This window comes from Chiloscyllium plagiosum, unplaced genomic scaffold (assembly GCF_037043375.1).
Source record: "Chiloscyllium plagiosum isolate Xiang-an unplaced genomic scaffold, Cpla_swu_hap1 HiC_scaffold_10, whole genome shotgun sequence".
In the NCBI taxonomy this organism is placed as follows: Eukaryota; Metazoa; Chordata; class Chondrichthyes; order Orectolobiformes; family Hemiscylliidae; genus Chiloscyllium; species Chiloscyllium plagiosum.
The window spans coordinates 35115694-35131173 of NW_028270148.1; the positions used below are offsets into that span (position 1 = coordinate 35115694).

General features: G+C 41.2%; 2 protein-coding genes across 4 annotated transcripts in view; one reads left to right on the forward strand and one right to left on the reverse strand.

The window, feature by feature from the left end:
• prepl (prolyl endopeptidase like) overlaps positions 1-10500 on the reverse strand; it is a 51740-nt gene extending 41240 nt beyond the window's left edge. For both annotated transcript variants that reach the window (XM_087991273.1, XM_043695644.2), the window contains exons 1-2: positions 10079-10500; positions 6326-6454 (exon numbers count right to left, since the gene is read on the reverse strand). In XM_087991273.1, coding sequence (XP_087847399.1) covers positions 6326-6454; positions 10079-10324 — 375 coding nt within the window. In that variant the 5' untranslated portion in view covers positions 10325-10500. The remainder of the gene's footprint in view (positions 1-6325; positions 6455-10078) is intronic.
• Positions 10501-10641: 141 nt separating this feature from the next.
• Positions 10642-15480, forward strand: part of camkmt (calmodulin-lysine N-methyltransferase) — a 385974-nt gene continuing 381135 nt past the window's right edge. The window contains exon 1 of one of the 2 annotated variants that reach the window (XM_043695647.2): positions 10642-11067. In XM_043695647.2, the coding sequence (XP_043551582.1) occupies positions 10918-11067 (150 nt within the window). In that variant the 5' untranslated portion in view covers positions 10642-10917. The remainder of the gene's footprint in view (positions 11068-15480) is intronic. The other variant, XM_043695646.2, reaches the window with a different exon arrangement.

Genomic DNA, 15480 nt, shown 5'->3' on the forward strand with positions numbered 1-15480 from the left:
ATACCTGTTGAAGTTATTTATTCCTTTGTGGGATGTGAGCTGGCCAGCATTTATAGCACCTCCCTAGTTGCCCTTGAGAAGTTGGTGGTGAGCTGCCTTCTTGAAAATGCTGCAGTCCACCTGTATTGGGTTGGCCCACAACGCCCTGAGGAACAGAATTCCGGTATTTTGACCCAGTGGTAGTGAAGGAACAGCAATATATTTCCAAGTCATGATGGTGAGTGGATTGGATGGGAACTTGAAAGTGGTGGAGTTCTCATATCTGCTGCCCTTGTCCTTCTAGATGGAAGTGGTCATGGATTTCAAAGGCGCTGTCTGAGGATCTTTGGTGAATTTCTACAGTGCATCTTGTAGATACTATATACTGCTGCTATTGAGCCTTGGTGGTGGAGGGATTGGATGCCTTAAACATTAACTTCTTTCACTGTGGTTGCAGTATGTACCATTTACAAGATGCATTGAAGGAAACTGTTAAAATGTCTTCACGGGAGCCATTCAAACCCAACTACTCAGAAGAACAAGTGCAGCCCATGCCTGGGAATACTGTATGGGTGTTTCTTTCTAAATCCCATACAGTTGTGCCTCGTAAGTATATCACCATTCATTCATTGGTGCTGGGTTAAAATCCTGGCACTCAAGACTAACAGGATTCTGGACATATCTTCATCACGTTGTTATGATCCCAACTGATGGCAATGCTATCAAGTCAGATCCAAAATAAAACCTGACTTAATACATCATTATATACTTAATTTTTAGGGTTGGTTAATGTAGTAGTTAGCTTGTAAAACACATTCACACAAGGGTACAGATGTTCTTTAACAAAAAAAAACTAAGTTATTACACAAAAGGAAGAAAACAAACAGATGCAACTATACATATCAGTGAGATATGATTCAAATTTTAGATGACAAGATACTGCAGATCGGAGTCTGGTATATGAAGTTTTGCAGGAATTATATTATTACTGAAACTAATTCTGTTCATGAAAGTTCATAGTAAGTTCTTAAATAATAATAATGTGAGTCTGAAAGTGGAAGAGTGACGTAAATCTATGGAATAATTCCACAGAGGCCAGTATCCTGTCACCAAGTTACTCTTTATTTACATGTGCAAAGTCCTTGACACTGGCCTGACATCCTCAGACGCAGCGCTCAGGGCGAATGGAACCTGTGACACTTCTGTTTATATTGGTCAGCCAGGGCTCCCTGACTGGATCAGATTAACAGCACCAATCAAGGAACTCATATTCTATGATGTCCACCTGGGTGACCTCCTTACAATCACTACATCCCTCCCTCTCAGAGTCCAAGGACAAAGGCTGGTCCTTGTTCTTGTAGCGTCCACTGAGGCATTTTAGCACCAGGTCAGATTCCTCCACCTCTGCGTCGGATTCGGGCAGTGCACAACACATGAGAGTTTGCCTCTTGCACTGGGAACGTCTCTGGAGAAATTTACTCTCTTCTCCTGGCAGCAAAACTGTCAATGCAGCAAGATTCACTGTGTCAATCTCAGATTCAGAGGTTTCTTCAATGCTTGATGGGGAGGAGAAACCACTGGTTCAGACAGCTTTTCCGAATGTTCCGAGGAGCGGGGCATGTTTTGCTTCTGCACCATTTGTGAGTTTGCAGCTTTCACATGATCCACGTGCGTGTTCAGGATCATCACACTTACCTGAACTTTATAGTTCATTGGTCCTGACCTCATGTCAACCAAGCCACGTACCCATGCAGGGCCATTTGGGTGGTTGCTACATCAGACGCTGTCTCCTGTAGTAAAGTCTCTCTCGCTTGGCAGAGTCTAGCAACAGACACTGGTGTTCCTGATGCTGTTCACTAGCCTCCCCTGATTCTGGTTTGGGAAGATCAGATTTAATATGGAGCGGAGTCTTCTCCCCATTAGTAACTCTACTGAAGCTATCCCTGTAGTTGCAGGAGGGCTGATCATATAAGCAAACAGGAACCAGAACTGTTTGATATGATTAGATTAGATTAGATTAGATTACTTACAGTGTGGAAACAGGCCTTTCGGCCCAACAAGTCCACATTGCCCCGCCGAAGCGCAACCCACCCATACCCCTACATCTACCCCTTACCTAACACTACGGGCAATTTAGCATGGCCAATTCACCTGACCTGCACATCTTTGGACTGTGGGAGGAAACCGGAGCACCTGGAGGAAACCCACGCAGACACGGGGAGAATGTGCAAACTGAGGCGGGAATTGAACCCGGGTCTCTGGCGCTGTGAGGCAGCAGTGCTAACCACTGTGCCACCATGCCGCCTAGTGAAGCTGGGGGCTGTTCAAAGTTTAGATCGTTCTTTCTGCCCAGACACTGGATGATGGATAGTACGGCGCTGCCTTATATGTTGAATAACATTCAATTTTAGGAAATAGTCATATTCCCTGTATTAGGACTTGTTTTCTGTGACCAACACTTCTGGAAGTCTGTATATTGCAAAAGATGCATGGAGTTTTGTTATCGTCAAGGTTGAAACAAGGTTTTTGTTTAGGGTAAAAAGGTTGGCTCTTTCGACTTTTATTTTGCGCTTAAGAAATTTTTATATTGTCTTACATTGGCAGCCTCTTGTGAATATATTCTGTGACTGATCACCACAATAAACAAAAAGGAAAATTAAACTTATGGTCTATGAAACCAGGTCTCACTCTGAGATACTACATTTTCAGTATTAGCATCAGCTGGGATCATAAACTGTGGTTTGGCAATAATGTGGAGGGGGAACCTGGATTTGGTAATATTTAGTGTTGAAGTATAAAGCCTATTTTAAAGAGCAACTTATGGAATTTAATTGTGCTTGGGGACGTAAGGATTTAGCCAATTGCTTTACATCAGCACATTATTTATGACACCACTAGGTATGATTATATGTAGAGTGGGATGAGAGTCTGCAGTCCCAGCACCTGGAAGTGAGTTGCAACTTGAAACATTTTGAGCAAAAAAGAGTGCTGTTTTCAAATTGCTTCCTCTTTGCCTTGTTTGTCTCCCAATCTACCAAGTCCCTTCCATGAAATTTTCTGAACATTATATTTATATCATGATGGTACTGTTTTCTCCTTTTCTCAGCAATCTCCTACTGCCCTACAAACTCTCCCTAAATTTTCAATTCCTCAGCCTCACACCTTTGTACATTATTTTTCTCACCACCTCGTCACTGGTGGCCACACCATATGTTTTATGCTTAGCGGGTTTTGAGAAGATTTGTAGCTCAGGTTGAGGTTTTGGATGTAGGTTTGGTCGCTGAGCTGCAAGGTTCATTTCCAGACGTTTGGGTTGGTGATGTCTAACATCGAGTTAGATCCCATCTACCACTCCCTGAGAAAAAGAACAGTAAATGACTTCACCATAGGAAATGGCATCACCAACCCAAAAGAACCCCAAACATACAAATAGAAAGCAGGAATGCATTGCTTCACCTAAGGCCTACTGAAGATGTTACCTAGTAGGGTAACGAAACGCCTGGAAATGAACTTTGCAGCTCAGCAAGCAACCCTACATCTAATGTTTTATGCTTCATTTTTTAAGAATCAGCAACTCTACTTCTCTTCTAAACATTTTGTCCTTCCTTAAAACCAACCCATCTGGCTAAACTTTTGGTGAATCCGCCTTTAAATTTTCTAAAATTCACCATATTTGCTGGTTTGATTTGCCCTTGAATGTTTTTCTATTTTAAAATGTGCTAATATAAAAGCCAATTGCTGATTAAAGTTCTGTACTTTCATGGTTAAATTAGCAGCCAGCCTGAAGCTGGGCAAATGGCCATGGATTTAGGGGTGAAGTATATCAGGTTGCATAAATTAGAACACCACCCAGACCTGATGGTTTAGGTAGGGATGGCACTTTTCACTTTCTGGGGCTCTCAAAGTATTCCTCAACTTGTACTTATGGGTGAGATTTAATCAGTCTGACAAGAGTCTCCCCTTTTGGTCACAGAATCATCAGAGAAATCCCATGATAGCTTTTGGACACCTTCAGGCACATAGGTGGCCAGGGAGGTCTTCACGGAGATTCAGGTCCTGGCAATGGCTATCCAGTCAGAGGATAGCAGTTCATCAGTGCCTGCCAATGCCACCAGGAGCTGTGACTGCTATAATCGAAGAACCAGGATCACGAAGTTACTCCAGACCAAAGGGTGGAATGAAGATCTCAGGGCGGGGGTCACAGGAGAGCTGACGGCTTTCAGCAAGCTATTTCTTTGCGATTCAGGGTCCCTTGGAAACTTCCAATTAGGTCAAAAGTTACCACTGAACTACAATGGCCTCATATTATTTGGTTGACTAATGATGTTAACTGACATCTGCCAGCAGCCCGGAAATTACTACAGTCCCTGCTGCCATTAGGTCACTAATGCAGGACCTCTTGTGCAACTGGAGTCAGAGTCATAAAGATGTACACCATGGAAACAGACCCTTTGGTCCAGCTCATCCATGCCAACGAGATATACCAGGATTTTCTAAAGGCTCACTTGCAGGTGGAGTCCGTGGTTAAGAAAGCAAATGTAATGTTGTCATTTATCTCAAGAAGGTTGGTCTGTAAAAGCAGCGATATGCTACTGAGACTTTATAAAGCTCTAGTTAGGCCCCATTTCGAATACTGCGTCCAATTCTGGGCCCCATACCTCAGGAAGGACATACTGGCACTGAGCATGTCCAGTGGAGATTCACATGGATGATCCCTGGAATGGTAGGCCTAACATACGATGAACGGCCGAGGATCCTGGGATTGTATTCATTAGAGTTTAGAAGGTTGAGGGGAGATCTAATAGAAACTTATAAGATAACGCATGGCTTAGAAAGGACGGATGCTGGGAATTTGCTTCTGTTAGGCAGGGATACTAGGACTTGTGGGCACAGCCTTAGAATTAGGGGAGTCAATTTAGAATGTAAATAAGGAGACATTTCTTCAGCCAGAGTGCTGGGCCTGTGGAATTCATTGCCACAGGGCGCAGTGGAGGCTGGGACGTTAAATGTCTTCAAGGCAGAGATTGATAAATTCTTGACCTTGCAAGGAATTAAGGGCTATGGCAAGAGTGCGGTCAAGTGGAGTTGAAATGCCCATCAGCCATGATTAAATGGCAGAGTGGACTCGATAGGCCGAATGGCCTTACTTCCACTCCTATATCTTATGGTCTAATATGAGAAAGTACAGTATAACGTTCCGCTGCATAATTAATGTACATATATGATTTTACTTCTACACTTTTAAGTATTGAGGCATAAATTTTATGTTGGAGTCTTTTCATGTTCATGATTAATGGCTTAAGATCCAAAGCTTACATCAAGAGTGGCTATTGGACAATATACTGTCCAAGCATAGGTGTTGACATAAAATATGTTTTTTATGAAAGTGATGTTAAATGTCAGATTTTTGTGTATACAATATTTAATGATATTGGAGGGGAGTTTGGGTCTCACTTTTGACTTAGTAACAGATTTGTGTGTGGTTTTAAGAACATCTGTAATGATGGTGATTTCATTACAAAACAACCTTTGAAGCCTGGCTGAAGAGTCACTTTGTGCACAAATGGAATGTTTGTAACTCAACATTTAATGGGGCCTAATGGGTTTATTAGAAGATTCTGGATTATTTTATTTTAAACTTAAGGGAAACACCCATACTGACAGAATTTTAGTTTCACTTTTAACTTTAGTAGCAACTATCCTGGAAAGATTTTGGAACAGGAGGCTGTATACAACAGTGCTCCTCAGAAAAGAGTGAGATTTAGTGAATAGATTATCTTGGAGTAAAAAGGTAGTGTCACTCCCAGACCAGAAGTGTTCGGGTAAAAACCCAAAACTGGTTATTTTCACTGAGTGCGTTGTAGGTGCATAGTAGATCCAGAAAGAAGCTATCGCAGTTTCAGTCTACATACAGAGATTCCGGTGTGTATATTACATGATGGTGTTTATTGGAACTGCGCCAAGTGCAGTGTTTTGGGCACTACACAAAAGCTGTTTTGTTTCTTTACATTTTATAAAGGAGTGTTTTGAAAGTACCAAAATTTTACTGTGTGCTTAAAACCTTTGAATTTCCATTATAAGTAGATAGTTTGGATTATTCTATTATCCATTTCTTTTGTAATAAATTTCTGTTTTGCTCTCATAGCAAAATCTACTGCATTGTGTACCTTTCAGCAGGAGACCACTTTGTTAAAACCAAAACAAATAAAATTACAACCTTTCAAACCAGGCTCCTGTCTGGGATCTGACTTGTCTGGTAAAAACTTCAGCTGGATCATAACAAAAGCTGTAAAATCAATTACAATGTACTATTTTCAGCATTATGCTATAACAAACTTTTACTTACCACGGGACTGTAACTGTTGGAAACATATTGGTTGCACACTTCTTCCAATCTCCTTTTAAACCAGTCTTGTAGTTTACTGTACTTGTGTGATTTAGATTTATAATATTTTAGTTCAGCATTCAAATGTTCCTTGACAGACACAAAAAAAATTTAGATCATTCAATGTCATCCTTCCAAAAATGACTTAACATTTATAAAGACAATATTTTACAACTATATATCAATCTTTTCACATCTGGATGATTTCAATACTTTCTGAAGTATTGATTATATGCTGCAAGTGAAAGTATCATTTTAAAGCATGCGGTCGATTATATGAATGTAGGATGTACGATTAGGACAGTTTCAAAAACAAGAATTATACCAGAATATGTTTTTAACAAACAAAAATGAATGTCTATTTAATATTGCTGAAAGAGATAGATTGACAGTGCTTATCATCTTGCACTCACCAGGACAAATGCAAGGATGCCAAGTTTCAAATGATTACATTAATTTGATCATTTAAATTTTGCACTCTCCGATTTTTCCCTATTCACTAATGTTTTGGTAATGTCTCCCTTTCAGATTTGGTACTACTGATCATTAAATATTACTTGTCTACACAAGTTTTCTTCACAAAGCACTGCAGCCATTATTAGTTATTGCAATTTTTTTCAATGTAACAAGACATTTTGCTTTAAAACTTTTCCAATCGTTAGTGGAAGATAGATGTCAAGACAGGTGAAATTCCAGATTTTGAACTTGTAAGTAATAAACGTTGCTAGAAAAGGGCACAGAAACAGTGGATGGATGGTGTCAAACCATGGATGGATGGTGTCATATCTTTTGTTATTGTTATGTGGAGTCAGTTTAGTTGCAAAACTCATGGATTTATTTAAGGGTTTAAAATACAACTTAGTGTCACAGATAATTATGGATGTAACTTGTTTCTTGCACAGGTCTGCTCCACCAAAAACAGCATTTACTTATGCAGTTTCATCCTGGTCCTTGGTTTATTTGCATATCCAGTCCTTAAAACAATAATACAACATCCTCTTTTGCCTCCAATTCAAAATTACATTGATGAAAAGTGAAAATAGATATGAATTAAGAGTTACTACAAAGCTGCTTACACAGAAATGATAATCAAAAAATTTAAGAGTTGAAGAGTCCACAAATTTGTATTACATACATGTGTTTTGCCAATCCTTTCAGATCTCTTGACGGTTAAACCTATCTGAGATTTAGATTTCAACCTGTAAGTGTTAACTTGTATATTGTTAGCGTGTTGGTCATTGTCCTGGGGCTGTTCCACACAGTCATTATTCAAGCTTCTTTTCATGGGAGGGAATCTTCAATGTTCATCATCAATAGTGGCTTGGCAGCACCACTTCTAACTAAGCTGATCAAGTTCTAAAGGACATTGCTGCTTGACTGGGTCTGTGGCAAGTAGTGAAGGAAGCAACATGACTGAAAAACATAAGTGCATCAATCCATCAACGCACTGATAGGAGTGACCACCTGACACACCTTGTGGAGACAAAGTCTAATCTTCACATTGAGAATATCCTCCACTGTGACGTGTGGCACGATCACTGTGCTGAATGGGATAGAATTGCAACTTAGGGCCAGATATCCACGCTGTAGGCCATCACCAGCAGCAGAATTTTACTCAAACACAATTTGCAATTTTGTATCCTGGCATAACCCTCACATTACCATTACCAGCAAACCAGGGATCAAACTTGTTCAATTAAATGTGCAGAAGGGCATGCAGGAGCAGCAACAGGCAGACCTACAAATGAAGTGCTAACTTGATGAAGCTACAACACAGGACAACTTGTATGCCACAAAGCATAAACAACAAGAGAGAGACAGGGCTAAGGAATTCTACAACCGACAGATTAGATCTATGTTTCACAGTTCTTAATATCCAGTTGTGAATGGTGGTGCACAATTAAACAACTCAGTGCATAAGAAGGTTAATCCTCAAGATAGGAGAGCCCAACACACATCAGGGCAAAAGATAAAGCTGAAGCACTTGCAACCATCTTCATCCAGAGGTGCTGAGTGGATGATCCATTTCAGCCTCCTCCTAACGTCCCCAGCATCAGAGATGGGCTTTACAGGCTATGAGTCCGATAACTGTCTGGCAAGAGAATGCAAGATGCTGCTCCAGAACTTGCCATACCCCAATCCAGCTGTTCCAGTACAGCTACAACAGCATGCAAGGACACAACCATGTGGAGAATTGGCCAGATATGCTTTGTACAAAAATGCAGGTAAAATCCAACCTAACCAATTACTGTCTCATTAGTCCACCTTGATCATTTAGTTCCTGAGATTTTAAGATTCAATTTCTCTAACATTGGAAGGGACATCTCAATAGATTATGACAATCCTTAAGACATGCTACTTCTAGACAATCAGAAGATATTTGAAAATATGATATAGGAATCATAAAACATGATATTCAATCAATATAGAGCAATGACCAAAGGGAACAGAAGGTTAAACATCAGAAAGAACAAATACAGTTTGAGTTACCAGCATTTGTTGAATAGCTGTCTTCAGAGTCCAGCTGTAACATTGAGTCATTTGCTACTTTACATTCACTCTTACCATTCTCTATTCACTCACCAACACTGTTCCAATGAAGTCAACACAATTTCAAAACAAAAGTACTCTCATCCTGCCATCAGAAACCTTACAATGTACTGCCTCAATACAAAGTTCAACTATTTCAAATCTTAAATCACTGCTCCCTTTTCTCAGAGGGAAATATACACCTCCTTCATAACCATCTTTTATTCCTTTACTGGCTTATCACTATTCTTCCTTAGCTTTGAACCATCATCGTTTATAAGTTTGTTACTCCCACTCCAAACCATTTCTTTTGTCACTTCCTTCCCTTGACTCAATATCCTCAACTCGGTATCTACAGTACGAATGTTAAATCTCTAATTTCTTAGTTTTAATGACAAAACAAGGGTCTGAAAAGTTAAGTCTGTTTATCTCCTTACAAATTTTGCCTGATGTGCTGAGATTTCCAGAATTCATTGTTTTTAGTATAGATTTACAGCATCTGCAGAATGTTAAAACTATATAGCCAAAACAATTTAAGAGAGTTGTCTACACATTGCATAGTTTTCTGATTAAAATTACGTGGACAATTGTGTTTAGTTTAGTATTGAGACTCAAGTAGACATTCAAGTGATGGAGACAATTTCAGGCAAGTGTATTCTTTCAACCATTCTATTAGTTTAATTAACAGTTTCATTGTTCTCATTTATTATGGAAGTTGCCCCTAGGGATAAATGTCAAATTCTACTTACATGCACTCCCCAAGCACTAGCTGTCAAACGAGGAAATGTTGTAGAGAATAAATTCTGAACCAGGACCGGCGATTTTACAAATAGGAGTCGCCTACTTAGGACAGAGCTTGAGGGGATTTTATTGTTTGCTCCCAGAGAGTTGTACACTTTTGGAACTCTGCCTCAGAAAATGATGGAGGTCAGGATCACTGAATGCTTTCTTAGGGCAGCAGTGGATTAATTCGTTAGGCAGGACACTGGAAAGGTTACTGGGGGTAGATGGGAATGTGGAATTCAAAATACAAACATCAGTCATGATCTCAATGAGTGGCTGAGTAAACTTGAGGGTCAATTGTCTACTTCTGTAGAGAAACTAAGAAATTATATCTATACTGAACCACATATATCACGGTCACTTTGGATTACCCTGCAGACTATGAATATGGACGGTACTCACCTCACCGATGAATTCTCGACATGACTTATTCTTTTCCATTTCTAAGTTTTTAAAGTTTCTCGGAAGGTTGGTGAAGCTCCGGCTACCAGAGCGAGTTCCGGAGCGGCTCCTGAACACACCATCCGGAGCCGCTGTAATGTGCCAGCACCGATGAATGCCCAGCCTCACTTTCTGTAACGTGCCGACCACTCGGTGCATTTTGGTCAAAATCCAGCCACGAATCGCTGAGTTCACAACACACGCCATACGGGGAGATCACTGCCTTCGAAACGCATGCTGCAACAGACAAAGTCAAAAGCTCGTGTCTTAACTCCCCCGTGATGAAGAAAGAGTGATTATTGAATAGCCCACAGTAAGGAGGAGTTACACAGGGATCAATCTCTCAAGAACGGTCCCTTGCTGCCGCCAGCCCAGCCGTCCTGACAGGAACAGACGGCAACCAGGAGACACAACAAATCAATCACCCACCCGTCACTCACCAGCCAATCCTCACCGCCTTTCAAGTCGATTTCAACTCCATGTCGATCGCTTTGGTCTTTAGTTCCTTCTAACCGGAAGTAAAACAGATGCACGAGAGCCGGTCGTGACTGTGACTTTTTTTCCCCCTGCTCCCTTTCCCCCGATACATTGTGTTTTCTCTTTGTAATTTTTCTCTGCCTTTTGTGGGAGGGAAAGATTTTTTTTAAAAAAGGCTAGAACGTTGTGAGCGTGAGACAATCATTAAGATGCATTCCTGTGAACACGTGTCCTGTAGATAACTCAAAGGGAATAGCAGTAGTTTAAGAAAGAGACTTTGTTCTTTCTGCGAGTCTGGGAACCAGTTGATTCTCGTGGCGCGGATGGAACGCGGCCCCGGGAATCAGAACGCGGCGCCCGGCTCCGAACCCGGCTGCTATGGAAACGAAAAGGCGCGTGAGCAACCGTCCAGTGTCCAGCTCAGCCTGGAGGAGCCCAGCCTGGCGAGATCCCGCTGGAAACTGCTGCAGCGGGTAAGGAGTGAGCCTGGGGAAGGTGCTGCTACAGGAGTTTAGTATTTTGGCATATGGCATAGGTTGGGGAGAAAAAAAGAAACCTGTTGCATTATTCTTTTATCGTAAATTACACATTATCAATATGTGTTGTATCGTAGATCACCAATCTATTGTAAATTGGGCACGGTGCTGTGACATAGCACACAAGGTGTCAATACCAAGTGTCATCTTCAAGTGAAATTGGATTGAAGTGAAGGGATTATTAGATCAAGGTGATCAGACACTTTCGTCCCTGCTTCAGAATTATGCACATTTAGATTACTATATGGCACAGAATGCCATTCGTTTCTGCCGTTATTTTATTTGAAATTTCCTTCAGGTACTGTCAACTCCTGAAAACTTCTGGCAACACCCGCTCTACAGACAGAAAACAAACAAGGTCAACCCTTTTGCCGAGCCTATGATCACTTCATCGTCAACTTTGCTTTCTTCACCAAATGCTTGAATAAGTTGTCACTTCACAAATGTGTTTCTAGATCAGAGTGGTGCTGGAAAAGCACAGCAGTTCAGGCAGCATCCGAGGAGCAGGGAAATCGACGTTTCGGGCAAAAGCCCTTCATCAGGAATCCATGTGACTACTTCCTTTGCCTCATCCATCTACTGTCCCTTTTATCATCTAAAGCTATAGGAATAGTATCACATGTACACTGAGGAGACCAAACTCTACCTCTCCACCACATTTCATGACCCCTTCATTTTCTCTGTGTAAAGACCATTAACAAAAGGAACAAGACCCTGCCATTTGGCCCTTGAACCTGCTCTGCTATTCAATAGGTTCATGGCCAATATGACATTTGTCGTGTCACTTTCCTGCATTTTTCCCGTAATCCTTGATTTCCCTCCTGATCAAGAATCCAGCTACCTCAGTCTTAAATCTCCACAAGGATTCTGCCCCCACAGCCCTCTGTGGCAGGAGTTCCAAAGACCCTCAACCTTCTGAGAGAAGAAATCCCTCCTCATCTCAGTCTTAAGACTGTGTATTCTAGTCCACTATTCCCCCATGAGGGGAAACATTCTCTCAGCATTTACCCTTTCAAGCCCTTTAAGAATCCTATATATTTCAATGACAGCACTTCTGATTCTTCTGAACTCCAGTGAATAGAGACCCAATCTGTTTAAATTTTTCTCATTAGACAAACCCTTCATACCAGGGATCAACCCAGTAAACCTTCTTTGAATTGTCATCAATGCAATGATATGTTTCCTCAAATAAGAAGACCAAAACTGCTCACGCCACTCTAAATGTTGTTACGTCAGCACCTTGTACAAATGCAGTAAGACTTCCCGATTTTTATACTCCAGTAACCTTGAAATAAGGGCTGAAAAATGTTTTGCTGGAAAAGCGCAGCAGGTCAGGCAGCATCCAAGGAGCAGGAGAATCGACGTTTCGGGCATAAGCTCTTCTTCAGGAAGGCCTTCTTGAAGAAGGGCTTATGCCCGAAACGTCGATTCTTCTGCTCCTTGGATGCTGCCTGACCTGCTGTGCTTTTCCAGCAACACATTTTTCAGCTCTGATCTCCAGCATCTGCAGTCCTCACTTTCTCCTCCTTGAAATAAGGGCCAACACTCCATTAGACTTCCTAATTTTTGTTGCACCTGAGTGTTTTATTGCATTTTGTGCACACGTACCCCCAGATCCCTTTCTGCAGTTTTTATCCATTTAAATCGGTCCTGATGGAAGGTTCTGACCTGAAAAGTCGACTCCTCTGCTTCTGATGCTACTTGACCTACTGTGCTTTCTCTAGCTCCACTCTGACTTTCCAGCATCTCAAGTCCTCACTATCTTCATTTAAATAACATTGTGCTCTATTGTTCTCCCTTTCAAATGAACAACGTCACATTTTCCCAAATTATACTGCATTTGCCAATTTTTTGCCTACTTAGTTAAAAACTAATATCTCTTTGTAAACTGGTTGTATCCCTCTTGCACCTTGCCTTTCTGCTTATTTTTGTAACGTCTTTGGCCAGAGTATTTGGCTGCAATGCATTCATAAGTCATTAATAAATAAACAGCTGTAGTCCCACCAATCCCTGTGGAACCTCATTGATTACAGGTCACCAACCTGAAAAAGAACCCTGTTATCAATTTGCTTTTCTGACATCCAATCCTGCCTCAGTTTTGTCTAGTTTAGCATTGAGAAGACCAAAAAGTTCACCTGCAGTCTTTACCACATCATCTCTATCATGGCTGCTAAATCCGTACCATACCCAACCACTGTGTCCGGTTGAACAAGAGTCGTTGTACCCTTTGTGTCCTTTTTCAGTCAGCTGAACTTCTAACACTAAATTCCCTCCATCACAAACGCTACCTAGTTCTGCCTGTTTGACTCCACTAGACTATGCCCAATCTTAAGTCACTTGCTGCTGAAACCATTGCCTATGCCATTGTTAGCTCCAATCACAACAATTCCAATAGTCAATAAAAACCAAAAGAACTGCAAATGCTGTAAATCAGAAACAAAAGCAAAAGTTGCTGGAAAAGCTCAGCAGATCTAGCAGCATCTGTGAAGAGAAATCAGAGTTAATGTTTCGGGTCCAGTGCCCCTTCGTCAGAGCTTTCCAGAATTCCAATAGTCACCTAGCTGGTTTTCCACCCTGAAACTCTAGAAGATTGGACTCTAGGGTTTTCTACTGCTTATTTCCGATCCTTCATTGCATTGGTTGGACCACTTTTGGAATATTGCGTGCAGTTCTGGTCTCCTTCCTATTGGAAGGATGTTGTGAAACTTGAAAGGGTTGAAAAAGATTGACAAGGATGTTGCCAGGGTTGGAGGATTTGAGCTTTAGGGAGAGGCTGAATAGGCTGGGGCTGTTTTCCCTGGAGTGTTGGAGGCTGAAGGGTGACCTTCTAGAGGTTTATAAGATCAGAAGGGACATGGATAGGATATATAGACAAGGTCTATTCTGAGGGGTGGGGGAGTCCAGAACTAGAGGGCATTGTTTTGGGGTGAGAGGGGAAAATATAAAAGGGACTTAAGGGGCAACATTTTCACACAGCGGGTGGTACATGTTTGGAATGAGCTGCTGGAGGATGTGGTGGAGGCTGGCACAATGATTCTATGATCCTATGAAAAGGCATCTGGCCTTTATATGAGTAAAAAGGGTTAAGAGGGATATGGGCCAAGTGCTGACAAATGGGACTAGACTTGGTTTGGATATCTGGTTGGCATGGACTGAAGAGTCTGTTTCCATGCTGTACATCTCTGTGACTATATGACTCACCTTTGCTGTCATATTTTGCTTCATGGTTCCTCAAGATTAACATTTTCATCATATATTTAGATTTATTTTCGACCTTGTCTTTCTGTCAAAATGTTTTTCAGAGGAGAAGCATTATGAATTAAAGGGAAAGATTGTAACTTAGTTATGTAATTACCTGATAATGGAGGCAGTGAGCCATGGTGACAAACTGTAATTGGACTGAAATAACCAGTGCCGTAACCCAGGGTCTGTGTTGAGATTATTACCTTTCTTATGCAACTGACCTGGTGTATGCAGTAGAGTTTTGGGATTGAGAATTATGGAAAAAAGGGGACCAGGATAATCAAACATTCCACAGGGTCACAGACAGCTTGGTAGAATGGGCAGGTACTGCAGATGAAAATTAATGCAGCTAAGTGTAAAGAAGCCCACTTTGCAAGAAACAAAATGAAGAGACAGCATAACCTAAAGATACTATTTTGAAAGAGATATAAGGGCAGGAGTATGTTCACAAATCTTTGAAGGTGGTATGTCAATTTGATAAGGGTTATAAGAAGGCTTATGAAGTATTTGACTCTATATAGATACATTAAATGCAAAACAAAGGAAATCCACATCACTCATTAAAGCTCAGTATCATGTGCAATTCTAGACACTTAGGAGGGACAGCAAAGTCTTGGAGATAAGATCAACAAAGACGCCAGGGATAAGAAACTTTAGTTATGCAGAACACCTGAATCAACCAGTATTCCTCTCCCTAGAGCATTCCATTAAGAATGAATAAAGGCTAAGACATCTTAAAATCTGTTCAAAGGATGTGATCATTGCTAATTAGACCATCCATTAATGCTTTGAAGAAAGTGGTGGTGAGCTACCTTCTTGAACCACTGCTGTCCTTGTGACCTAAGTGCACCCACTGTGCATTCAGAAAGGGAGTGGTGAGTGAGTGGCAATATAGTTTCAAGTCAGGATATTCTCCAACTTGCAAGGCATTTTGCAGGTGGTTGTGTTGCCATACGTCTGCTGTACTCGTCCTTCTTAGTAGATGAGTTCAGGATTTTGGAAGATTTAATTGATGGAGCATTGGAGAAATGCTGCAGTGCACCTTTTAGATGGTCCACATTGCTGTCACTGTGTGCAAGTGGTGAAGTGGTATTGCATCCACAAACA